The sequence below is a fragment of the Oryzias latipes genome, chromosome 8, assembly GCF_002234675.1.
Source record: "Oryzias latipes chromosome 8, ASM223467v1".
Lineage (NCBI taxonomy): Eukaryota > Metazoa > Chordata > Actinopteri > Beloniformes > Adrianichthyidae > Oryzias > Oryzias latipes.
In genome coordinates, this window is record NC_019866.2 from 23,154,347 (window position 1) to 23,182,026 (window position 27,680).

The 27,680-nt window shown below is 46.6% G+C and overlaps 1 protein-coding gene across 2 annotated transcripts; it reads right to left on the minus strand.

The window, feature by feature from the left end:
- Positions 1–2,479: 2,479 nt before the first annotated feature.
- LOC101165312 (neurabin-2) lies at positions 2,480–27,594 on the minus strand. 2 transcript variants are annotated; one of them, XM_023957772.1, is made up of 15 exons: positions 27,465–27,594; positions 24,308–24,679; positions 21,490–21,680; positions 21,209–21,412; positions 20,339–20,998; positions 10,960–11,092; positions 10,593–10,713; positions 10,166–10,270; positions 9,951–10,086; positions 8,632–8,775; positions 8,497–8,550; positions 8,258–8,389; positions 8,096–8,193; positions 7,927–8,023; positions 2,480–4,918 (listed from the first exon to the last, which is right to left on the minus strand). In XM_023957772.1, the coding sequence occupies exons 2-15, from the start codon at positions 24,615–24,617 to the stop codon at positions 4,865–4,867; spliced, it is 2,439 nt and encodes an 812-aa protein (XP_023813540.1). In that variant the 5' UTR covers positions 24,618–24,679; positions 27,465–27,594; the 3' UTR covers positions 2,480–4,864. The 2 variants fall into 2 exon arrangements, with proteins under 2 accessions (XP_023813540.1, XP_023813539.1); XM_023957771.1 differs by having other exon boundaries at positions 21,077–21,412.
- Positions 27,595–27,680: the final 86 nt, after the last annotated feature.

Consider the following 27,680-nt stretch of genomic DNA (forward strand, 5'->3'; position numbering starts at 1 on the left):
TCAGTTCCTCAATACTTTCCTCACTATGTATAACTACTTTTTACTTATGATTAATACTTCAAAATCCACTGTTATTACTTTAATGCTTGTTAATTAATTCAAATTTTGCCTTTTTCAGCAACACAAAGAGAATTAAACGCACAATTCCTGCTCAAAGTGTCCAGATCCCAAATTTTTTTGTCTCATTCAAGTCCAAGTTTGAGAAACTTTTCTCCCAATTTTTTCAAAAACGTTTTCCAAGCTTTCACATTAAAAGGGAGCTTCAGTGGTTTTCCAGGACTTTCTGCTCACAGGAAGAACATTTGAGGAAACTTCCTGTTTGAGTTCAAAGTCAGGAAGAAACCAGATAAATTAAAGTTTTCTTAATCAAACGAAATAAAAAAGGCATTAAATTGTGTTTAAAGATACGTTACTGAACTAAAACTGCTGGTGAGGAGACACTTTTACACAGAGAAACTTTAAAGACCCACTCAGAGGAAAATGATGTTTTTGTAGAATTTTTCTGGTGATGGAGAACATATATTAAGAAAATTAAGATTAAATAGCATTTTTGAGTATTTATTTATTCAGATCATATTAGAAAAAGATCCTATTTGTGACGTAGAAGCCAGAGAGGAAACAGTGAGTTCTCAACAAGGGGGAGGGGAAGGGGGGCGGGGTTGATCCGCACCCACACTTCAAGAGGTGAATGTCTGCAGAACGCCAGGCGCTCTGCAGAAACTATGTCCCAGAAAACAACACGGGTTTTTAGATTTTGGCTAAAATCGGCATGACTATTTATGAAAATAGATCAAAAAACGATTGAAGTGGGTCTTTAAATTCCTCGACCCACAGTCAGAGGCTTCAACCAAAGCAGACGCTGAACCACAGCCTGGTTTTATTGTTGTACTGCAGACATGAGGGGCGGGCAGACGGACAGCTCTGAACACACAGAAGGCTTCGTAGAGGCGAAAGCAGCAAGTTGTCTAAAAAGAAGGCAAACCGATCACCCGCTGAGCTTAAAGTGACCAGAATTCAATTTGGTGAAACGAGAAGTGTTGGCGCGTTCACATAGTTTCCACATGAAGATGAACACTGAAGAGCTGCTTATGGCTGATTTACATTCCATACACAAAGAAATACGAGCATTTTTTTTTTTGTCAATACAGCAACTTTTGGGACAAAACACTTCTTTTAAAAATTCATTCATTTTACAGCGGGAAAAAAAATCTAATATGGCATTTCTCCTTGTCAATCAAACAGGGGTTGAAAAACAAAAAGTAACATTCTTGTTTGTGAGAAAATACACAAAAACAACACTTCCTGCAGACCAGAATACAAAAACTCAGTAAGTGCAGCTTCTCCAACCCATTCGGTATCTTGTGGGGTCCAGATGACCCAACTCCCAATGTTAATGTTGGGAGTTGGGTCATCTAGACCCACTAGACAGTGCTCTGAACCTTTTTTCTTCAATGATTTGTGATCTTCACTGGTGTCCATAGATTACATGAAATCTTTCCACCTTTATCATGGTAGGGAGAACACGTCAATGTGAGGGTGGGGTCATCTGGACCCCACAAGATCACACAAGGGCTACAACTGATTTACTCAACAAAATGTTGGATTATTGAAAACTAGTTGGGTTTACGATATATATTTACAATTAAAACATGTTTTTGCAGAAACAGGAATACTCTATTTGTGGTGGATTAGAGCAAAAATAAAAGGCCTAATTTAAGTTTAGGATTTTCCAGAAACATGACCGGATGAAAGCTTGCCAGCAAGCCGCGGCTGTTCAGATGAATCCATGTTTCCGAGCACCGATCTGCCATAAATGATCCTTTTACTGGCAGGAGCCGAGAGATATGTAAATGCGATGACTTTTGAGAGACTAGCATGTTCTCCACGCAGAAACTTATTGCATTTAGTGAAGAAAGTAAACTGTCCAGTGGCTGAGGCGGGAAACCACCTGACTGGCTCCTGGTTGACCTGAATGATGTCTGGAAGCCATAATACTGAGACGTTCACGCCACGTCAGTAACACAGAGCGCGTTTACATGGTCACAGTTTCCAGAACGCTGCGGCTTTTCCCCACAAAGCACCGCACTTACAGAAGGCTAAGCTATCCCGTTAGCACAGAGGCTAGCAGGAACCACATTATACTTTGATTTGTTTTTAATTGCTAAAGAAAAACAAAGAGTAAAAATGTACAGAGCTGAAATGTCCTGTGCGTTTGGGAGTCACATTTACTTTATTTTCTCCAATAAGGTCAAAATGTGACAAATGTCTTTTTTGTTTTTACTGTTTTAGCAGCTACAGGTTACAAAATGTCAACACTTGCTAGCTTAGTGGAGGGGAGAGTTTTTCAGGTTTAAGCCTTCAAAGAAACATTTGGAGGCCTAGACCTGAACTTTAAATTAAATAACTATTTAATTTGAGTTAAATTAAAAATCGTATTAAATTGAATAAATGGTTGCACGACTTAAAAGGAAGTTTCTACTTTTGGTTAAGCTAAACGTATTTTTCAGATCTACAGACATCACGAGACCTTCTCTAAAATTGAAGACTTTACAAGTTTTTTTTATTATCAAGAGTTTTATAGAAAGGAGCCAACTTGAAGTTGGCATCTGGGGTTCATGTGGACTTGAAACTTAACTTCAAGACCTGGATAAACAAGAACCGTCATAAGCTGCGTGAGCTTCTGAAGCTTCATGAACTTTAGAAGCTGCGTGAGCTTCAGAAGCTTCATAAGCTGCGCAAGCTTTTAATGCTCATGAAGCTGCATAAGCTTCTAAAGCTCATGAAGCTGCGTAAACTTCAGAAGCTTCATAAGATGCTTGAGCTTCATAAGCTTCTAAAGCTCATGAAGCTGCGTGAGCTTCAAAAGCTTCATAAGCTGCGTAAGCTTCTTAAGCTCATGAAGCTGCGTGAGCTTCTGAAGCACCACAAGCTTCATGAAGCTGGGTGAGCGTCCAAAGCTTCGTGAAGCTGCGTAAGCTTCTAAAGCTCATGAAGCTGCGTGAGCGTCCAAAGCTTCATGAAGCTGCATAAGCTTCAAAAGCTTCATTAAGCTGCGTGAGCTTCTGAAGCTTCACAAGCTGCGTAAGCTTCAAAAGCTTCATAAAGCTGCGTGAGCGTCCAAAGCTCCATGAAGCTGCATAAGCTTCAAAAGCTTCATGAAGCTGCATAAGCTTCAAAAGCCCATGAAGCTGCGTAAGCTTCAAAAGCTCATGAAGCTGCGTGAGCTTTTTGAAGCTTCATGTGCTTGTACAGGTTTGGGGGCTTCTGGAATGTGGCCCCTGCCGGAGGAGCCTTAGAGGAACCAACTGACAGCATCTCCTGAGGTGGACTCCTTTCTTGAGATTCCCACAATAGGGACGGTACAGGCAGGTGTGGAGGACCTTGTAGTTTCCTCCTAACAGGAGTGAGGAGGTGTCTTCAGCTCAGGGAGCAGCTCTTTGGTGCTTTTGCACTAATGGAGGGACCGCCCACTAAGATCTCTGTTGGAAGCGTGACCATGTGCTCGTCAAAAATAAACTCCAACTTTCACATCGTGCTTTTGCCTAATCTTTTGAAAACTAATCGGTACGGGGGGGGGGGGGGGGGGGGGGGGGTCCAGATGGCTCACAAAGGGCAGGGCCATGTTTGATGAGAAGAACTGCAAATTTTTAGATGATTTGATCTTTAGGTAAATGGAGAAAAAAACTCCCTTTTTGGATTAACACGCAGATTAATACTGCTTTGAGCAAATTTCTAATCTAAAACGACATTTGTTTTAAATTAGGCGATAAACGTAAACTGTCTGTACATTTGGTGGAATTCCGTTGGTCAGTAGTAGTCGACAAATTGCATTTTTAGTTGCATATAAAGTTCTAATCATTTAGATACATTTTTGGACTCTTTTTTTTTCGTGGTCCTAATCCGGGTTTGTATCTCCAGATTAGTGGCATGAACCTTCGCTGCAGATGAAATGAAGTCTGAGCTGCCACTGCAGAGCAGGTTTTAGAATTATCCTCAGCGTAGAATTTGTGAAACTTTTTAAAACTCAGAGTGTCTGCACCCTTTGGGACATGCTCATGCATACGTCAACCGTTTGAGACGAGGAGGCAAAGATCAACCGCCTGTTTGTGGGATTAACCCACAGATTAGCTCCAAACAAAGTAATTTCTGAGTTTTGGGGAGTTTGACTGCAGGAATTTGATGCTTTTGAGTGTCCCGCCACCGCCAGCTGAACCTGGTGCTGGTGTGACCCCATCCCCACAAGACTCGCTCTAAAGGGGGAGGGGAACAAGGGCCGAAGCGTCTCTCCAAAGGAGGTTGAGAGCCCCGCTGGGATCGAACCACCTGGAATACATGTGAGGGTATTTACAACAGGTTTCACACCTGAAAGAACGTCTGAGAGTTCTCTGCACCTCCAGTTCCAGATCAAAAGTTTGTTTTTTTCCACATTTTTCAGGAGGTTCCGACCCAAACAACACCTCTATTGAGCCGGCTAGCACTTCACAGAATCACAGAATCTGCTTTTGTTCCAAACATCCCAGGAAAAGAAAGGAGGGTCAGCGTCTCCGGCCACGCCCCCTCGGCTCCACCCTGTCGCTCCGTAAAGCACTTTGTGACGAGCCTGGGTATTAAAAGCGCTTTTTGGGGGAAAAAGGTGACAGACGGAGCAAATGGATCGTCCGCTAATGGAGAACAGAGTCAGCGGCGGGTTCTGCAGTGACCAGCAGGAAGACACATGAGGAGGACCGGAGGGGGGCAGAACCGTCCCTGTCCTCAGCCTGCTGTCCCCTCCTCTCCTCCTGCTGCTGCTAATGACTGAATATGGACACAGCTCTGGCTGAGATGAAGACCCAGCTCCTCGTCCTCGACGGGAATCGGCAGCATTCTAGGACGGTTGGGGGGTTTTCAAGGCATCCACTTTGGTCTCCAAGTCAGATATCTGTGGAGACACAGCAGAGGACAACTCTGATCCATCTCATCACCATCCACACATTAAATCCTGGATTATTTCCCAGAATTGAAATAATCCTCAGAATTTGCTGAACCCCTTTTGGGGTCATGGGGTTGCTGGAGCCTATCCCAGCTACCACTGGGTGGAGGTGGGCTGCGTCACCGGGGACAGTTTAGAATCACCAGAACCTAAGAAGAATGTTTTTGGACTGTGGGAGAAAAGCCTCACATGCATGAGGAGAACAGCTGGGATTTGAGCCAGGACCTTCTTGCCGTGAGACGGAAGGGCTAACCACTCCACCACAGTGCAGCCCTCACTTCAACTCTTAACGTCCAAAGACAGTAAACCGAATCACAAAAATTCTGGACTCTGTTCAGATTTTATTCATTTCTCAGTTAAAACTTTAGTTTTCCTTCAAAATGTTTTTCTGAAGTGAAATTCCTTCTAAGAACGCACATTTTTCTAGAATATTTTTAGGATTATTATCAATATTTAGCAAAATCTTTATTTATGAATCCACTCCAATCCTGTTTGGATCTATTTTCAAAGCGTTGCCAGAAATCTTTTTATGATGATGATGCTGTTTTTTTAGCCAACATCTATAAACCTGTTTCGTTTTCTTGGTCGCATAGGGGCAAAAAAAAAATCGGAATTGGGTTGTTTCAGCCTGCAGTGTGAACGTAGCCATAGTTTTTGCAGAGCGGCAGGCGTTCATTTGAGTAACCCCCACCGCCGTTCCCCTCCCTATTACTGAGAGCTCTCTGTTTACACTCCCTCCTGCTAGCTTACAGCCCAGCATGCTAAAAACACCATTTTCATCAGAGTGGGTCTCTTGCTGAAATGAGACGTTCAAAGTCACGTCTGTACGTTGGATTTGAGTCTTGAGGTGGACTCCACACCGCAGGTCGGGTTTGGTTCTCATGGGGACTTCTGGGATTATTTTCCAGAACCAAAACAATCCTGAGTTTGGTCTCAGAACCTCACAGAGGAGACCCTGTTTCAGGAATTTCCAGAGGAGCACAAAAGGCCTGGGGCCTCATTTATAAAACTTTGCGTAGGATTTGCGTCAGAAGTGGCGTACGGATGAAACATAGGACGTGCGTACGCACAGAAATATTCGGATTTATAAAACCGTGCGCACGCACATCCTACGCATCTTTCCCTTAATAAATCACAACCGATTCTAAATGCTGCGCAGCTTTTGCGGCTACATGACACGCCCATAGTTGCCCATAAATAGTCTGTGAAACGCCCACAAATTAATATTCATGTCTTGAGAAATCATGGCAAACACCGAGAGGAAATGAAAAAAACGTAACTTCACTCAATGTGAAGTAGAAGTTATCGTTGGCGAGGTGGAAAAGTGGAGAAAAGTGTTGTTTGGAGGGCACAGTGTGGGCATTACTAATGCCAAAAAGGCACGTGAGCGGCAAACGGCGGCAGACGCTGTAAATGCTGCAGCCTCACAACCTCGGACCGTGGCCGAAATAAAAAAGAAATGGTCGGACATCGAAGTCGAGGCAAAAAAACGTCTAGCGCTGCATCGCCAGAGTGTGTCTGCCACCGGGGGGGGGGGGCACCGGAGCGCCAGATGCACTGGGTGACACGCGTGGTTCCTCCGAGTGCTCCTCTGTAACGCCGGGCCCAAAAGCCCACAGAGGCCCAAGAGGACGGCTCGAGGAAGTCGGAACCGGCTCATAAGCCAGTCGTCCTCGTTTGCCAGCACGTCTCCTTGCTGTCTAAAGATGCGTTCTCTCCGAATTCTTCCATTTGCCACATCTTCTAAGAGCGCAAGATCAGCCATTGTGCGTCATTACGCATTGTGATGGGGCATTTTATTTCCATCCATTTAATTACATCTGACAAGCTACAGATGTCGGTAATAATCGACGTGGAAATGGGAAATTGATCAGCGCAAATGTAATTTGTTGTTTCTTTCTGAATGGTTGAGACATACGCCATACATTGTTTTATCAAAAATAAAACAAACTAAAGGCATATGCATGAATACCATAATTCCGTAGCTTATGAAGAAATGTTTTACTATGAAAACAACTTTCCCCAGTAGACAATTAATACGTCTCTCTCTATCTATCCATCTGTCTGTCTGATTGCACCTAAATCTGCTCCGACAGACGGACACATTAACGAGAATATCAGTTTTGTACATTATTTCGTTCTGTTAACTATATTATTTATGAGGATGAATTGCACAACATGCCAATATTGCAGAACATGTTTCACTTTTCTTTTTGCAAATATGTGTTCATTTGAATTTCTGTTGTAATTTTCGTTTGATTTTTTTATTTGTTTCACTGCTGATCGGTCAAACGGGTGTTCGTGTTCGTGTTGGCTGTTAATTGTAAGACTTGCTTTGTGAAGTCTTCCTGTTATTTATGAGAGGCAGTATGGTCATTTTCACTTTCACGTGTTTCTTCCATCTGCCGACGGTGTTGCCGTTTCTCATTTCACCCGTTTTTGTGCGTACGCCTGGGTCAGAGCCTGAGTGAAGGACCGCACATTTTCCCGTCAAGTTTGCTTTTTATAAAGCTCAACTATTGCGTAGAGAGTGGCGTACGCCTTCTTTTGTGCGTACGCAACCTTTATAAATGAGGCCCCTGGACTGGTACCGGTCCACTGAGCCCTGAACCTTCAGAGCAGTTCCACATCATCACACTACCGCCACCGTGCTGCTGGGATTTTCTGTATTCTATATAGTTCAAAGAGCTGAGGCGGTTTAGCTCCAGATTTGGGGATTTAATTCATTATAGAATGATTTGAAATGAGTTTGTTTTGCCTGAAACTTGCATGAACACGTCATATAATCCAGGATAATCTCTTTGTTTGGAACACGGTGCTGTGATCTCAGCTCCTTTCATCTCCATCCACGATCTGCCTCCGCTTGGAGAACCTCAGATTCTTCTCGATCACCATGACGTCCTGTCAGTCGTCATGGTGATGAACTGTGACCCTTTCAGACGGAGGATGTCGCTCACCTTCTCCTGCAGGTTGTCCGTCTCCTCTTTGTGCGAGGCCTGGCTCTCCTCCTGGGCCTGGCGCTGAGCCGCCTCCTTCTGCAGATGCTCCGCCTCCCTAGAGGTCAGAAAGGTCAGCGTCAGTGTGTGGTGGAGCTCCTCCGGCCTCAGGCTGCTCCCCTGTCCTTACTTCTGCTGGTACTCTTTGATCATTCTCTTGGCTTTGCTGTATTTCCTCTCCAGAGTCTGGTACTGGGCCTGGGTTTCCTTCAGGTGCTCGTCCACGGCCTGGAAACACAGACGGGCGGGTACTGCCGGATCCTCTGGGGCGATCAAAGCCTCCCCGTCTTACCTTACACAGCGACTGCGCCTCCATCCAGTAGCTCTCCAGCTTCTCCATCCTCTCCTTGCTGTCCCGGATGTTCTGCTCCAGCTGGGCGCGCTCCATCCGCCAGCGCAGCCGGTCCTGCTCCGCGTGAGCTAGCTGGAGTCAACGGGGGGCAACGCAAAAACCACAGAAGAGAAAAGTGAGTTATGGCGGAGCTGAACGTAGCCGAGATTTCCACCTCCGCCTAGGCGGGCGGAGCTCACCTTCCTCTTCAGCAGCTGCACCTCCGCCTGGGTGACAGCGTGTTTGATCTGCAGCTACGAAGACGAGACAAGGAGAACCCGGGTCAGAGTTCAGAAGCATGGGTGGAGGGGTCGGGGTGCGGCCTCCAGACTAACCTCCTTGTATTTGTGGGCCAGTTTTTCAGGATCCAGCTCCACCGGAGACAGAGAGTCCTGATGCTCCGCCAGGTCGAACACCTCGATGGAGTTCGGGAACATTGGACTCATCTCCTCGTCCTCGTCTGTGGCGTATTCCCCCGTCTGTGGGTTCCCGTAAACGAGCAGGTTATTCTGAGCAAACGCTGACGTCTGACTTCCCCTCCCTGACCCGAGGATGAGCCACCTTTAACACTTAAAGAACCGTTCGGGTCCATCTTTTCACCGACAAAACCCAGCAGGAGCCACAAAGTCTGACTTCAGTCTTTAGAAGAATGATGTCATTATTACTATTAACATAAATATAAATAAACAGTTGTTATTCTGGTATAAATAAAACAGAAGCATAAAGAGAGAAAAAAAGAATTTCTTTCAAAATAAAAGCCCCCCAGTCATATCTCAGTTTCTCTCCTGTGGATCGTAGAATCAACGAGCGAGATGGACGAGTAGGTTTTCAGAGTTTTGCTGAGTCTGTCTGTACGTGAACCAGCAGAATGACTAAAAAACGACAAATGTGACCGACATATTGAGGTGTTTCAATCATTTAAAGAAAGATTTCTTGGGAATTTGAAGCGGATGATGAGGTGGACGATCCTTCGTACCAGGAAGGCGTCTGAAGGATGTTGTTTTGGCCTCTAATTGGATTTGTTTTTTCTTTTTTCATTTTATCTATACGCTGTTTATCTTTGCTGTAAAACATAAGAACAGTTTGCTCTTAATTTTTGTGAATTTAGAAGTTAAAAAATGGCCACTCTGACTTGTGTTTTTTGGCACAGTTTCAGGTCTACTGTAAAGCGATTGCATAAACAAAAAAAATTTGTATTTAAAAAAAAAAGAAGCTGGGTTATACTAAGAGGATGGATATCTAGCATTGCAACGGATTATAAATGAGCACAAAACACTCAAAAAGGCCCAGGAAGGGTTAGGCCCCTCTGTGAGCAGATAAACAGTAAATAACACAAAAAATACACCTTTAAAAATGAGTTATTATTGTTATTATTGGGTTAACTTCTTCATTGGGATTCTGCTTTAGTGACATGAAAAGTTATCAAGCTTAATGCTAATAAGAACTGAACTTTCAACCTCAACCACAAGGGGGAGCTGTTGGGCTGATGCAGAAAGAAGGCGGAACCGACATTTTGTACAAACACAAACACACTGACAGTTACGATTTCCTGAGGCTATTAAAAGGCTCTGAGGCCACGCCCCCCCCCCCCCCCCCCCCCCCTGGCGTGCTGCAGTGAAAGCTGGAGGAAGGACAGCAGAGGTTTGGCCCGTACCTCCTCATCTTCATCCGTGTACTGCTTGTATCTCTGCTCCATCATCTCCCTCTGCCATCGCTCCTGCTCCAGCGTCTGCTGGATCAGCTGCGCCACCTCGCTCTGCTCCCCCGGCTTTTCCCGGCCGATCACGAACCTGCGGCCCGAGAAAACACCTCCGGTCACCCGGAGAGTTCAGAAGCAAAAAAACACGAGGAAAAAGAACGCCGACCCACTTGACCGTTCCTGAGGTGTTGCGCAGGACTGAGGCGGCGAAGCTCTGAGTGACGCCGACCAGGCTGGTCCCGTCGACCTCCACGATGAGGTCGTTCACCTGGATCCTGCAAAACGCACAGAAGGCCGTCATGGAGAGAGCGGACAGAACCTGGCTTACAACCCCAGCGGTTACGCTTATGGCAGCAAAGTTCAGCCAAGATACTGAATTCTAAAAAATGCAGCGTCGAGGTTTGTTTAGACTCTCTGAAATCAGAGCATGTGGCTGCAGCAGGCGGAGGGTAACATGCCGGGGCAGTTCTTATCTGAAGGGCGAGATAAGAGCCACGGCTTCTTATCTGCAGCTTCTGAAGGCTTCAGTGAAGCCGAAGAGTCACAGAAGCAACTACCTGACGTCTGAGCACGTCTGTGGGTGGGCGGGTGGGGTACCTGCCGTCTCGGTGCGCAGCTCCGCCCTCGGTGACGGTCTTCACGAAGATGCCCAGCTTCTCCAGGCCCATGTCGGCGCCCGCCCCCATGCCGATGATGCTGATGCCGAGGCCGTCGCTGTCTGCGGGACGCCAAAGCACAGAGCGGGTGATCCTCACCAGTGTGTCACCTCTGACCGCTCACATCTCTGCCTCCACTGTTTACACGCAGGGCTGCTGGTTCAAATCCCCCGCCTCCAGAATACCAAGACGCTAATTAGGCTAATCTGCGCTGAATTTAATCCCATAAGGGGATGATGGAGCTCCTGCAGAGGCCTGTGTGTGTCAGTGTGTGTTTGTGTGAGTCTGTGTGCGTTGAGCCGGCAAACCTTTCTCCAGATCCACGGGGAACAGCTCCAGCTTCTCCACGCGCTTCTCCAGCTCGTACTCCGCCGACGCCGCCATGGGGTCCACGTCGTCATTGCGTCGGTCGTAGTCTTCGTTGGAGTAGGTGGTGAAGACCTGAACGCAGGGCAGAGGTCAAAGGTCACGCAGGGTCAGCAGATTAGCCAGCTCCCGCGCGGAGACGGTCCTCTGGAGCAGCGTCTCTGACAGGAAGCGGGAGGGCCGCCGCTCTTATCGGTGCTTCCAAAATAAAAGCATGCCTGTGTGCTGGAGACTGGAGTCTGTGCACCACGCCGCCTCTCCCCCGCCTGCAAAAGGTCAACAGCATCCGTCTCCCCGGTGATCATTTGAAATGATCACATGGCTTCGTCTCCATGGCAACCACCGGGCAGGCACAGTGGGAGTTTGGCTCTGACTTTCTCTCTCTCTCTCTCTCTCTCTCAGTCCCTGTCTGGTGCATATGCTAATCCACACACCCGCAAACAGACATTCAAGCACTCGTGCACAAGTGTGTGCACGAGTGAAGCTGAAGGCGCCTTTTGGGATGGGGATGGGGATGTGGGGGGAGGGGGGAGCAGCAGCATTGTGTGGTCTCAAGTGCGTATGCGCACAGAAACACACCGTTTCCTGTCGTCACGTTTCCTTCCTGTTGAGTAACTAAAGCTGTGCAGCTTCAACCAGCGCCGGCAGACACGCGCTAACGTCCAAAGAAAGTCGGGCCGAGACCCAATTACACCGGCACCGCAGTTTCACCGCCTGCTGGTGGACTCCACAAAAACACTCCTCAGATGGTTTGGTCCATGTTGACATGACAGAATTGTCTGCTGCACATTAATGATGCTGGTCTCCCGTTCCACCACATCCCAAAGGTTCTCTATTGGGTTCTGGTGACTGTGGAGGCCGTTTGAGTCCACAGAACTCACTGTCATGTTCTAGAGACCAATCTGAGATGATTCCAGTTTAAGGACATGGCGCCTTATCCTGCTGGAAGTAGCCATCAGGAGATGGTTCACTGTGGTCAGAAAAGGATGGACATGGTCAGCAACAACACTCAGGTAGGCTGTGGAGTTGCTACTAAGGGGCCCAAAATGTGCCAAATAAATATCCCCACACCATGACACCACCACCACCAGCCTGAACCGTTACAAAGGAGGATGGATCCATGCTTCCATGTTGTTCTGACCCAACCATCTGAATGTGGCAGCAGAAATGGAGACTCATCAGACCAGACAACGTTTTTCCATCTTCTATGGTCCAGTTTTAGTGAGTCTGTGTGAGTTGTAGCCTCAGTTTCCTGTTCTTAGCTGACAGGAGTGGCACCCTGTGTGGTCTCCTGCTATTTAGTCCATCTGCCTCCAGGTTGGACGTGTTGTGCGTTTCAGTCAAAAAAAAAATAAGGCATGTTAGCAGCAACATCCATGATTAGGAGTCCCGCACCTTCCTAAAGCTTAGGAGGAAAAGTTCCTAAAGCAGGAATGAACCACTCAGGGATATGAAAGGCTCAATAAGGACACGACGTTACAAAGTCCGCCTGAAGGAGAAGATGATGATGATGATGATGCAACTCAAACAACTTTCCTCGTCATGTGACTAAGAGGCTTCATTGTATGCAGAAGAGTTGGTTCTCTTCGTAGAATGAAGTCAAACCACAGCAGGAGGAAGGAGGTTCCTGAGCCTCCATGCAGCATAAACCCTTGTGCTATCCTAGGCACTTTAACGTTGGGTCATCTAGACCCACTAGACAGTGCTCTGAACCTTTTATCTTCAATGATTTGTGATCTTCACTGGTGTCCATGCATTACATGAAATCTTTCCACCTTTATCCACCTTTGTCATGGTAGGGAGAACACATCAAGGTAAGGGGGGGGGGGTCATAGGATGGCACAAGGGTTAAATCTGAAAGTCCAAATCAAGTTTCATCCGTTCTTCGTCTTATGAAGGCGGCGCTTTAGACGTCAGAGCAGTTTCCAGGCCTGGAATCATTCTGATTAGAGATGGGCCAACATCACTGGCCAATAACTTATATTTCCCTTGACACTGAGGCCAACTTTGTTGATACTAAAGTGTCTACGGTTGTTTCTTTATCAGCCCTTGTACTATCTTGTGGGGTCATCTGGACCCCACAAGATAGTACAAGGTTTAGAAAAGCACAACTTATCTTTTACTGGACAATCACATGACCTTTTTAACATCCAGTACATGATCTCAAAGGAACAAGTATCACTTTCATATAAATATATCTATGAGACCATTTATGGATTATTGGACATAACAGTGAACCACAAGTTCCTGGTTCTATAAGCCTTTGTGCTATCTTAGATGACCCCCCCCCCCCCCCCCCCCCCCCTTCCATTGACGTGTTCTCCCTCCCATGACAAAGGTGGATAAAGCTGGAAAGATTTCATGGTGGGTCTAGATGACCCAACTCCCAACGTTAAAGTGTTTTGAGAACAGTCAGAGGAATATCGGTTGATTTTTTTTAAATATCAGACCGATATGCATAAACTCAAATCGTGCAAATATCGGCCGATACTGGCACCGATTTATCGCCCCTCCCTAATTCTAACTTTTACCAAACCATGGTTCTGACGCGGGGATCAACCAGACCTGGACTGTCTTCAGCTTTCTGCTTTTCTGCTATCTGGCTGTTTCCGAGGATTTGTTGGAAAAACGGACAGTTGGGCTTCGGTTCACGAGTAAAGGATTTTCGTGCCTCTTTGCTGCAGGAGACGTCCTGCAGGTACAGACCTCCGTCGCCTCTGCACGGCTTTAAGTTCATCGCTGTGACCCGTGAACCCGGTTAGCCGTGGAAAGCTAAAGTCTGGTCACCATGGAGCTGCCATACGAGCCTCTCAGCTCGTCGTGTAACTTCATGATGCCTCTGCTTCAAAGACCCACTCCAATGAAAATGCTGTTTTTACCACCTTCATGCAGCAGTTTACGATGTTGTTTGATTGAATATTGATTTGTTTTTTCAATATTTTTATCTAGAAAAATGAACGTCTTGGTTACAAAGAGGACTTTTTTACCAAACTAGTGATGAAACCTGTGTGAAAAAAGGCTTAATTCTTATGTTCAAATCAGCAAAAGTGCTTTTCTATTTAGTTTAAGAACAAGGAATAGAATTGAAAGAAAAGAAATCATGAATTCACTTCACATTTGGCGAATTCAAATGAATAAAATCCTTCCAAAGTGTCAGGAATCTCTCTTTGCTGGGCTTTGGACTTGTCCAGGTAAATCCTGAGACAGCTGATCCTCCCGAGTGCGTCAGTCAGGAGGTTCAAGGCCGTCTCAAGTTGCACTGGATGTAGCAAAACACTGAAATGCTAAACAACAACGGTAAAGAGCCGGAGATAAACCAAATGTGACCCTGTGGAGCGTTTGGAGTGGCCCCCGCTGGAGTCGGCTCCCAGTTTTCTGCTGCAGCCCACAGATGGAAAAAGCCAGAATCTCCCTCCGTCTCCCTCTGGGCTCCCATAGGTTCTGGCTGAACAAGCTTTTTGGCATTTTTCTCCGTTTATTGACAAAGTCTGCCCTTCTGCCCGAAGGCGTTCCCGAGAGCGGAGCAGAACGTCTTTCCCAACATGCTGCTCTGTGTTTTCTCACACGGTGGATGACTTTAAAGTCACGCCGGTTCATCACCTTGACTTTGACATAAAATAAATAAAATGGACGATGAATTAATCTATGCCTGTAAAATCTGTCAATTCTTCAAGTTTGAGGCATTTTCTTTTATCTTTTAGGGTAAAAAACTGCTTTTAGTACTTTTCTAATGTAATAATTCATCATGGGTTGAATGCTATAAAGTCTTCCATTGTTTTCCTGTTTCTCTTTCTTTATTCTAGTATCTTCTGTCATTTTTGGCCGCTTAACTCCTACAATTTTTAATCTATTTCAACCATTCAACTATTCAAATGTTCAGCTTTTTCCAGCTGTGACTTTTGGTCCGTCAAATCCTTGAACTTTTCAAGATTTCCAGGATTTTTGCCTCCATAGAAATACATGAGGAATCCTTGGTGCAGAAGCTCGCTGGTTCGATACCCGGCGCTGGCATTTTAATATCTTTTTTGCAAATATCTTTTTTGCTACTGTGCTGTTTTCACTTCATTTATGGTGAACTTTTTCATTTTCTTTCTTTCTTTCTTTTGCCAATTATTACCCTATAACTCCCCTTGTGCTATCCTAGGCACTTTAACGTTGGGAGTTGGGTCATCTAGACCCACTAGACAGTGCTCTGAACCTTTTTTCTTCAATGATTTGTGATCTTCACTGGTGTCCATGGATTACATGAAATCTTTCCACCTTTATCCACCTTTGTCATAGTAGGGAGAACACGTCAATGGAAGGGGGGGGTCATCTAAGATAGCACAACGGTTACGTTTCATTTTCATTCAGCACTATAGCATTCAACCTACATTTTTTACTGGAAATACAGATCCTTCCACTTTTGTTCACTGTATTTATTGATTCGGAGCCAATATAAATTGGTCACATTTAAAAATCTATATCTAATAAGAGCAGAAACTCGGGTCAAAATGACCCCACGGCAGTCCAACCACCAGCAGAGAAGCGGAAGGGCGCTTTAAAACCTAAAAATCTTTTCAACGCACCCGGCTTCAAAGAGAAAATGTCACCAAGCAAAGGAGTCCTCTCCTGAAATCTTCTGCCACCTCTCTGGATTATAATCTAAACCCAGAGAGCTTTCAAATGGATCCAACAGGTAATCTCAACAGGCTCTGGCTGCAGTTTGCCTTTAAATCTGACCTCAGCTTTTGTGTTCCTGGGACAGAAACTTGGATCAGACACAGATTTCCACTTTGATATCAAAGTAAAGGCCCGTCCCCCCCCCCCTCCCCCCAGCTTTTTTTTTTTTTTTAATACCAACAGGTTTCGTTCTGATCCCATCAACCTGCTTTCCTGAGCGTGTTCCTGCGCAGGCACGCGTTCCCAGGGAAAACAAACACACCCCGCCACATTCCAGCCGCTTTCACAGAGCCCGCCGTGTGAGCAGCACCGGCGCAGGAATTCCAGGCAGATTCTGCAGAGTGTCTGCCTGCTTGATCGTTTTCTGAACCCTCCAGGTCTTTGGAGACGCGGCGAGCGTGTATCTTTGTCTGCCGGGCCGGAGAACCACTCTGAACCCTCACCGTGACGCCATGGCAACAGTTTCCAACCCGCTCGGAAGTTGCGACACCCCGACGTGTCCAGACAGCGATGCTTCCTGCAGCTACAAACTGCCACCTGAAACCCCGGCAGTTCCGAACTGTTCGCTGCGCGGGTTGGCCGCTGCAGCACAGCTTTCACTGTGACACCCGTTTTCTGTGTCCGTTTGAGTCCCGCTGATCCAGTTCCGCAAACGTCAGAGCTTTGACCTGTGAGGTTTCACGCTACGCAGCGTCACAAAAACCGTTTGGCTCCTGATCCCATCAGTGCAACACAGGACGTCCCACTGATCCACAGGAACAAGCGTGTGGATCAATTCCCTCTTTTATCTTCACACTGGGACTGACGTCTGGATTCCTGAAGCCCTGCTCTGTTTCTGCTGCGTCTCATGATTCCTGATGCCACACAGACAGATGGAGCCCTCGCAAAGAGGACAGAAAGCCCATACCACCAACCCTCCACTTCTGTGCCTGAAAGGAGGGCCTCTCCAACAAACAGGGAAAACTTAACCCTTGTGCTATCTTGTGGGGTCCAGATGACCCCCCCCTTCCATTGACGTGTTCTTTCTACCATGACAAAGGTGGATAAAGGTGGAAAGATTTCATGGACACCAGTGAAGATCACAAATGATTGAAGAAAAAAGGTTCAGCGCACTGTCTAGTGGGTCTAGATGACCCAACTCCCAACGTTAAAGTGCCTAGGATGTCACAAGGGTTAAAAAGAACGGTTCTTCTGACCAATAGAATGACTGAGTAAAAGTTTACTTCTCTCTAGAAGTCCGTGGAATTTGGTCTTCTTGGAGCCAGCCAACGCTGCGTGCCGCATGGCAGCAGGAAACCAGCAGATACCCGACGCTCAAAACTGGAAGCGAATTACAGAATTGAGCTGAGCTCACGGTGCAGAGACGTCAGCAAAGATCCAAGATGGATCCAAGAGCCTCCAGAACACAGCAGGAGAAGAACCCGTCCACGGAATCCGGAGGTTTCCTCGCAGACGGAACAGGAGGAGCAGGGATGCATTGTTCTCCAGAACAGACGGAGGAACAGGGAGAAAAGGCAGGAACGAAGGCTGGACCCGATTCCAGAGCCACAGCCACAACAATGACGGATCCTTACGCTTACAGTAGTCGCGTCTGGATCTCCCTGTGCCGGTCCCCAGCCCGGATCAAACAGAGGCTCGTGTCAGGAAGGGCAGCCGGTGTAAAAATCTCTGCCACATCAGCTGTGAGACTCGGGGAAAGCTGATTGTGTCGACCCCTGAGGGGATGTGCCGAAAGGTGAACAACCACCACAAGGTAGTATAAAATGATTTAAGGTGGTGGTTTAAATTGGTTTACGGTAGCTTAAGGTGGTCTGAGGTGTTCTAAAGTAGTGGTTTAAGGTGGTTTAAAGTTGAATTCATCAGTCAAACCTTAAATCAAGACAAACTTTGGCTCAAAGATGACTATGACTAGAGATCATTATGAAATGAAAAGATTTGAAACTTTTGGAGTAAAATGTGGGTAAAAAAAGACGTTTTGTTTTCCTGCTAAATCTTGTAAAAAAGACCCAGAAGTGGATGGTTTTTCCCATGAACGGACGGATGTTTGAACAGCTGCATTCCAGGGTCAGACCACGTCTCCGGGCCGCTTCATGAGACTGGACGTGACCGAGGAGGAGCCGTCACCCGTTCAAGGCCAGACCGCTGCTGTCCTGTGTGGTCATCTCTGAGAAGGCGAGTCATCGCCTGTCAGGATGCGTTTCGTTGCGGGTGTTCTGCACCGGCTGCAGCAGAGCAACCAAAACAAGATGAGATGCTAACGAACTGTCCAACGGGATCACATTAGGACAGCTGCTAACCCTGTTCTGTCATCGAACGTTCCTGCTCTGTTCCTGATAGAATCACTCCAACCATCACGGCAGCGGTTGGTTGGTTCCCTTCTGTGGTGTTCATGATATTTCATAACAGCAGATTCTTTAGTTCCACTTTTGTTCAGCAGAAGATGAAGCGTCATGTTTGCACAAACCGCTTCCTGTCCTCTTCCTTCTTTGATCAAAGGAGTGTCTGCACCTACAGAACCAAACCAACAAGCGCCGATGTGACGGACTCTCTTCTGGAACACATTCAAACTGAATCCAGATGTTTGATCATTTAGAATAAAACTTCTTCTGGATCTGGATCTGACGCCTTCACGTGCACCGTGTTCTGGTAAAAGTGCACGCACCAGCGGCGAGCACAAATGAAACCCCGCTGTTACAGCCAGACGCAGAAACCACAACGGATGAGCTGCATGTCAGCTTGATGCGCTGAAGTCTCCTCCTTCCACTCACGGTTCATCATTCGGTAAATCAGAGGATGATGTGAGCAGAGGTTTGGGTCTCACTGAGGGAAACGAACAGCTAATGTCAGAGAGTTTAAATATGGAGAACCCGATGTGTAGAACTGTCTTCATTACAATGGAAACAAACTTGACCAAACAGAAACGATGTCAGACACAGGTGGAGGAAGTGAGCTTCCTAGCTATGATTACTCTACAGTCTGATCCACTGACCGTACGTGAGAACTAACAATAGACGCTCAAAGTGCTTACGATGTGTCCGTTATTCATTCACACTTGGTGATGGTAACTACTGAGGCGTGGCTGCCAGTTCGCCTCTGACCAACACCGGGACATTCATGCACATTCACAGACCAGTGGAGCCACACTGGAGGCAGGGAGGGTGAAATGTCATGCCCAAGGACACAACGACAGTTGACTGAGGGGAGCGGGGATCGAACCACCGACCCCTTGATTATTGGCTGAAAACTCAACCGCCTGAGGCCCTGGCGTTCCACACAGGAAGTACCCGTTCATGCTCTGATACCTTTTTTTAACATGTTCTTGATGAGCCCCATTCAGCTCGCTCCTGATTGGTTAGAGTGGTTTTATCGGACCAATCACTGCTTACCAACCTTGTCTGACTCCAACATGTCTGGTTCACGAAAAATATGAATACTTCATCTCATTGAAGCAAAAGTAAACTATTTACTATGGGTGACGTCCCACTCACTCAGTCCAGTTCTCTTATATAGTCAATGGTCTGAACATCTGACAAGAACATGTGCTGGAATGTTCTGTTAACATGAATGGATGGATGGATGGATGGACGGATGGATTAATGAATGAATGGATGGACGTGATGGATGGATGTGATGGATGAGTGGGTGGATGGATGTGATGGATGAGTGGGTGGATGGATCAATGAATGAATGAATGGATTAATGAATGAATGAATGGATGGATGGATGGATGGATTAATGAATGAATGAATAGATGTGATGGATGAATGGATGGATGGATGGATCAATGAATGAATGAATGAATGGATGGATGGATGGATGGATCAATGAATGAATGAATGGATTAATGAATGAATGAATGGATGGATGGATGGATCAATGAATGAATGAATGGATTAATGAATGAATGAATGAATGGATGGATGGATTAATGAATGAATGGATGGATCAATGAATGAATGAATGAATGGATGGATGGATGGATGGATCAATGAATGAATGAATGGATTAATGAATGAATGAATGGATGGATGGATGGATCAATGAATGAATGAATGGATTAATGAATGAATGAATGAATGGATGGATGGATTAATGAATGAATGGATGGACGTGATGGATGGATGGATGGATGGATGGATGGATGGATGGATGGATCAATGAATGAATGAATGGATTAATGAATGAATGAATGGATGGATGGATGGATCAATGAATGAATGAATGGATTAATGAATGAATGAATGAATAGATGTGATGGATGAGTGGGTGGATGGATGGCCTTTTATCTTCAAGCCAAAATGTCATAAACCCGTTGTCATACATACAGTCTATACTGCATGTCTACATGTACATGTATGTACATAAGTCAAACAATAAAATAAATTTCCCACCTTTTTATTAAAACTCTGAAAGCTCTTTTGAACTGAAGTTCCATGTTTAGTTTAGTTTCAGCCTCTAGTTAAACTCTTTACTTTAACCAGGTTAAGTAGTTTTAGGAATCGGTCCAATAAGAGCTGATTGTTGACAAGATGACCACGCAGCGAGCCACATGTAACGCTGCTGACCTCTGAGGTCGTTTCCCACCAAGAGAGGAAAGAGAGGAAAGTCCCTCAGTCTTTGTGTTCTTGCTAATCTAAACAGGAGATAAGACCCGCCCACCTTGATTGGTCCAGTGCTGAACCGGATCTTCCTATTGGGCGGCGGCTGCTCCTCTTCCTCGGGTAGGCCCGGCATTTCGGAGCAACTGCTCTCTGGGTGATATGCTTCCTCGTCCTCTTCGTCTTCCTCGTCCTCGTCCAGCTGGCTTCCCCCGGAGTCTTCCTCCCCGAGCCCGCTGTACGCGCTGACGTCCACCAGATCTCCCTCCGAGTAATCCTCCTTTTTCGAGCCGTCGTCATTGTCCTCCTCTTCCTCTTTCCACTCAGAGTCTGCTTGTTTCTCTTCTAATGAGGTAGAGGAGGGTGGACGCTCCTTCTCCCCGTTTTCCAGAGAAGCGTGGACGTCGGCCTGCAGCAAACTGCCTCCGGTTTCAGGCTCCCCGCTGGCGCTGTCCTGCTCTCCTGCAGACGACGGCGCCGCCGCTACCTCTGAAGCGCTCCCGTCTGCAGCAGCCAGTTTGGGCTCAGATGATGAAGAGGAGGACCCGACCGTCACTGAGGAGGAGGAGGAGAGGCTTGGGGGCTGGTCTCCTGACTGTGCGTCCTCCGGAGGTTTCCTCTTGTGAGAGGCGTCGGATTCTGACGCTTCCTCTGCCAGCGACCCCCTTTCTCCTGCGATTGTCTCCTCCTTGGACTCTTTCCCTTTTGGGGGGGCCCTCGTCTGCAAGACAGAGAGAGGCGCTCAGTCCGACCTATAAAAACACGCCCAGACTCGTTTGAAAGCAGCCGCTCCCCTCACCTTCCTCTCTGCACCTTCTACTCTGTCGGGAAGTCTGGGTTTTGGCGCCAGTGCGGGGGCCGAGCGGCGTTTCGGGAGGTAGACATTGTTTTGCTGTTCGCTTTTTTCAAACACGGCACTCAGCTGGCTCACCGTGGGGCTGACGGCGTCGCCGGGTCCGGCTGCGGCTGCAGCGGCCGAGGGGACGGGCGCCGCAGCGGAGGTGGGAGGATCCTCCAATCGATCCAGAGCCTCCGTGGAGCCGTTGAAGCGAGCCACCACATCCAGACGGCCGTCCTGGAAGCCGGACGCGCGCTCCTTCTTCAGCAAGATGCGGTTGGTGGCAGCTTGTTTCTCCTAAAAACCACAGAGGGATCAGTCCAAGACCAAAACCCAAACCCCCACACGGAGGAGGAGGAGGAGGAGGAGCTCACCTGCAGAGTCCGCTGCTCAAAGATCCTCCTGGTCTCTTGGAGTTTGGACAAACCTCCACCTTCTCCGCCCCTTTTGGAGTCAAAGCGGTTCACCCGTTCTGAGACCGAACTCCCGAGGTTCAGCAAGGCGCTGTGGTCGACATTCTCACCGAGGCCTTTAGGGAGGGACAGTTTGGGGGGCTCGTCCTTCCCTGAACGATGATAGAGGTCATGGGGCACAGTTAGAATCACAACGTCAAAGCCGAGAGTCACAAGAAAAAAAACGACAGGAAAAGTCTGGTGACGTTTTCCAGCAGAAAGCCGTCAGAGATCCGGATCCACGTTTGCCAAACGCAGAGGAACGGCTTCAGTGAAGCAACAGCAGAGCAAACAGAAATACTGACCTGTAAACCCCTGAAAGTGCTAACATCAATCTCAACTTTACTCTTTTACTATCGCGATAAGTAGAAATGCATGAAATACTGCAATAACCACAAATACGCAATATATTGCGTGTATGCATGATAAATGATAAATGCATGATATATCGCAATAACAACAGTTGTCGGATACATCGCAGAAAAGATAAATGTGATGTAAATAAGAATTAATGTGCGAGACGTGCTAATAGCGATATTCGATATAATGATAAAATATTTGTAATATATATTAATAATGATAAATATGTGATATATCGCAATAATGATGAATATACGATATATTGCATTAATGGTAAATTAGCATTATATCGCAATAATGATGATATATCACAGTAATAGTAAATATGCGATATATCGCTATAATGGTAAATATGTGAGATATCACGAAGATGATAAATATACGATATAACGCAATACCAACAGTTGTCGGATATACAGTGATCCCTCGCTATAACGCGGTTTACTGTTCTTGGTTTTGCTACTTTACAGATCTGCATCGTGCATTGTGTTCTGCATTCTAATTGGCTAAAAAGTCACTCCGCTTCTTCTTTACCTGTGCGTCAATAATGGTACAGTTTAATATGCACACATACGTAAAACAGCTTGCCGGTGCAAATTCTCTTGCAATTTCATGTTTCTCTAAAACCCATTTTGTCGACAAAACGCTGTGGAGCGACAGAAGCAAGAAGAAGGAAGAAGAGGACACAAGTGTGGCTAAAGATGAGGAGGAAGGACTAACACTTGGTTGCTTAGCAACCATGGTGAGAATGGCCACTGAACTTCAGCGAGTAGCTCAAGAATGGGACCCTTTGATGAGCCGTTCATTACAGTTCTCCAACATAATCGATGGTGGCATGTCGGTGTATAAGGATCGGTTTGCAAAGAAGAAAAAAGAGCGACAACAACTGCTTATCACTATGTTCTTCTCCTGCAGGTGTGTTTGTTCGGGAGTCAGGATGCAGCGGCTCAGTCTGAAGAGCAGTGAAATACACCTGAGTCACTATTTGTCCGACTGTACTTTGTATTTTTTTTATAATCATTTTAAATTTTCTCCCGTTTAATTCAATTACTCTCGGGTCGCGGTGGGCGGGGCTGATCTCCGCAATTTGAAGCCTTCTGTTCACATCGATGATTAAAATTATTATTTGACAGTAAAGTACAGAAGTTATTTGTTGAAAAAAACGTTTCTAAAGTACTTTGATTTGTGAAACAAATGCTTGAGCCTATAAAATGGTTTGTTCTTTCTTTTCAATGTATAATAGAGTATTTAATTGTATAATAATTGTAAAAAAAAATAAAGGTTTCTACTTCTACTTCACAGGTTTTGCCTATCACGGGTTCTTTTTGGAACATAACCCCCGCGAAAAACAAGGGTTTACTGTATCGCAATACTGATGAATATACGATATGTGGCAATAATGGTAAATATGCGATATATCGTAATAACCACAGTTGTCGGATGTATCACAGAAAGGGTAAATGTGTGATATATTGGAATATTGATAAATGTGATGTAAAAAAGTAAAAATGTGCTAATAGCTATGTGGAATTTATCGTTATCGCAATATCAAGCAGTGCTATATCCATATCGCAAAAGTCTTTGAAAATCGCAAACAATGGTTGCCTTAAATGTGCTAAAACAATCCTATGGCAGCTTGAAGCATTTAACGAATCAAATAAATCCATTTATGCATTTGACCAATTGGATGGACCCTTTCCGATGTTGACCAATCAGATGAGCCCTTTTATGTTAGATGTTTGCCTCCTACGTCAACGAGGGTCATTTGGAGCATCGTTTTTTTAAACTGTTGCAATGTAATGATGTTCTTGGTTGTTTTGCTATTTGTTTACATACCGCAAATTATATTGCAATATTGATCACTAATATCGCATATCGCAAGTTTTGCTCATATCGTGCAGCCCTACAATATATCAATAAAATATTTGTAATATATAGTAATAATGATAAATATGTGATATATCGCAATAACAAGAAATGTGCAACAGGCTGCAATAAGGATAAATGTCTGATATACTGATTGCAATTTGCAATATATTTCTAAGATATTTGCGATATATCGCAATTCAGATGAAAATACAAAATACTGAATTAAGAATAAATGCCCGATATATAATGACAAATGGCTGACATATTGCAATAACGATAAATTTGCAATATATTAGATATTTGTGCGATATATCGCAATAGGAATAAATATGTCACGCTAAGGATAAATGCCCAACAGATAATGATAAATATGTGATATTTTGCAATAATAAAAATCTGCTAAATGCATGTGTGAAGTGTTGGTATTTTGTTCTGCCCTGGTTTCTATGCTAGCACCTGCAGCTCCCTACAGAACAAACTGCGACCAAAGTTTGACCAAACTGGTTCTTACCGATCACTTTGGACCCGTCCTCTTCGTCCCCGGGGGACTGCATCTGCATGAACATGTTCTTGATGCGGTGAACGTTGGAGCCGTACTTCCGGCCCCTCCCGTTGGGGCGGGGCAGGAGAGCGGGTTTGGAGGACGGGCCGGCGCCTCCGTTAGCGGCATTGTTGAGATGGTCCGTGGCTTTCTTCAGCGCCGCCAGCCCCGCCTCGTAGGCGTTGCGGTGGGGGGACGGACTCCTCAGAGTGGAACTGTCACCGCTTCCGGCGGAGGCCCCGTTCCCCCCGCTGGCCGCCGGGGGCTCGGTCTTCATCATGTTTGGCGAATCAGATGCCTCCAGGAGAAGGCGGCTGCATCCCGGAGTGGACCTACATTCACCTGCAGAGTGAAGGGGAGGGAAAATGTGAGAAGAACACCTTCAGAACTGCTGAGTCGTGTTTGGAAACACCCACACCGGCCCCCGTGAGGCGCTGAAACACAGATCCGAGCTGGTCATCGCACTTCAAACTGACATCTGCTCACTGACTGAGAGAATTCGACAACTTTTCCAATAAATTAAGTCCAAGGACTTTGGACGAAATCGCATTTCCAACCTGAACCTACAGCAGTAAGAAGAAAAACAAAAATGTGTTGGACTAGCAGACGACTTCCGGGTTGAATCGCACAGAACAGAAATTACACACAGCGTTTCATCTGAGCTCGCACACGACGAGTAAATACAGAAAATTGATCCCGACTTGTTTTTCTTACTGAAGGAATGATCCCGAACAGAGAGGAGATACATGTACTGTAAGTCCAGACACACGTGTTTCATGTATGTGACTGCAGCAGACTTTGTCCTGTCAGATTAACATTAAAAACCTCAGAGCAGGCGGCCGCCGCGATGCAAACAGCCACAACAAACCATTTAAAGACCCACTCCCATGAAAATGGTGCTTTTGCGTGTTCTTTTCTGTTCCTGGAGGACAAATAGAAAGACGATTATTAGAGGAAAACTGCATCTCTGAGTGCGTCTTTGTTCCGATCGTCGCGAATCAGGAGCAGACGGAAAAAAAATGCAGTTGGGAAAAGGTTGGAGACGATAACTCCAACAGTCAGAAGCGAATTTCTGATGACGCTCTGCAGAAATTATGTCCTAGAAAACGACGTTTTTTTTCCCCCTTTATGGCTAAAATATGGCATCATCATAATAAGAACGCCCCTTTGAAAATAGATCGAAAGATGATCAGAGTGGGACTTTAAACCTCAAGACGTATCCAATAAAAGTTTAGAATGGAAATGTAAAAATAGAACATTTGCATAAAGAGGAGAGGCTGAAATCAATGCCTCCAGAGGGAATATCGTGCAGCTTGAGTTGCACTGTCGCAGCCTGGAGGCATCTAACCTTTGTGTTTTTGCTGCTCACATCTGACAGTGTCTTTCATTGACGTGTTAAGATGTCAGGACTGCACTTCAGGTAAGCTTCGTTGACATAAAAATGTCACTGATTTGCATATTTTCAGAATATCTGTTAGCTCTTGCATCACAGAACTGGTGTTTTGCACTAAAAAGCCATAAGATGATCGGAGTGGGACTTGATAGAAATGTTAAAAACGCAACTTCCAAATGGCAAAGACTAGACTTGCCAAAAAAAACTGCAGCATTCGTGTGTGTGCAGGTGTGAGATTTACTGTCCGTTTAAAGGTGCAGCATGAGCGTGAAGCCAACCTTTGTCACCATTTCCTGTCGTGAGCACATGAAGCAACTAATGAAGAGAGAAAGTTGCAGGTTAATCGATGTCTGGAATCAGACTTTGGGTGCAGCAGCAGCTCAGTAAAACGCAGCTTACAGGGCGGCGTGGGCGACAGTCATGTGACACTTTCTCACCAAATGAGATTCCCACAATGATCATGTGAGGAGAGCAAATAGAGGAAAAACAACAGCCTTTTCAGATGAAGCTGGGGGCTCCTGCTGAGACACGCTGCTGCTGCTGCACCTTTCCTGTGGGCGGTGCAGTCAGTCAGACAGTTAAAAACAAGATGAAGCAGCCTCCTCCGCCTGCTTCAGGGTTTTTTCTCACTTTTCTATGTCCTACAGACCGAATGGGAAGCCATAGCATTTACAAATAAAATAAAATAAAAACAATCCTGCTTCAGAGGTCCACGCGCTCCCCGGCCGGACAAGCCCCCGGTCCAGGCTGCTGTCTGCTCTGATCATCTTCTGCAGCCAAATGACTTTTGACATGCGGTTCTATTTCTGGGGAGGTCCCTGAACGCCTCATTTTGTCGCCCCGCAGCCTCCAAAACAAGGCGCGAGACAGACGCCGCTTGTGTGCGTCACGCGCGCTTTTCTCCACAGAGGGGACATTCTAGTAAACACAATGACAGCACGCATTCAGCTGTGCTTTGGGGACGGGGGGTCTGGACCAGTGCAGCGGCTCGGCCCCCCAGCAGCCCCGCTCCTGCAGGCGGAAGCTGCGGAGGAGTTCCGCTGTAGCGCCGAGCTCCGAACTTCCCGCCCGGAAAGCTCGCTTTTATCTCCCGCCGGGCTCGGCGCCGGTTCGCTCCTCCGGACGGACCGCTGCCATGAATTCCGCAGAACCAGAACACAGACCCGAGCTGCTTAAATTCGGTAAAAGCGGCTGTGAAATGAGAGAGCCCCCCCCCCCCCCCTCCTCCTTTACCCTCCGCTTTTACTTTATAATTTAAATTCTTTTGAATTTGGCGCAGTTTTAGTGACGCAAAATGGGGCCGAATGCAGCGGAAGACGTAGACGAGTCCGGGTGAAGCTCTGCTGACATCAGGGGGAAACGGTAGCCTTTGTCCGGACTGACGTGAACCCGAACCCGCAGCTTTCTGTGGAGACGTTCGGCCTGATGCTTCGGGCAGCAGCGAGCGGGTGTTCCGGGGGGGGAGGGGGGGTTCCTGTCGTGATTTATGGCCCCGATTCGTTCGGGGGGGACATTTAGCGGCGCCCGGTGGGAGTTGTGTCCGTTTGAAGCGGCGTCGCATCGCCGGCTTGTGAGGCAGAGGCGGCCGGTTAGCATACAGGCAGGCCCCGCGGGGGAAGCTGCCCGCCCGCGGCCGCTTCCCGCCGCCTGTGATGATCCGCTTCGTGGCGGGGGGGGGGGGGGGGGGGGGGGGGACTGGCCCCCCGCCGCGCGCCACAGAGCCGCGCGCCCTACCTTCTGATCCAGTCTCCTGAAGCCCGTTAGGATCCGCGGCGGAGACGCTCCATTGTCCTGCAGCCGAGTCCTCCGTAGCGCCTGCCTCCTCTCTGCTCCTCCTCCTCCCTTCTCATCATCCGCTCTCCTCCATCCCTTTCTCTCTCTCCTCACCTCCAGTCTCGCCCGCCCTCTTCCTCAGTTCTCCAGTTTCTATCCTCCTGGTTCGTTCATCAG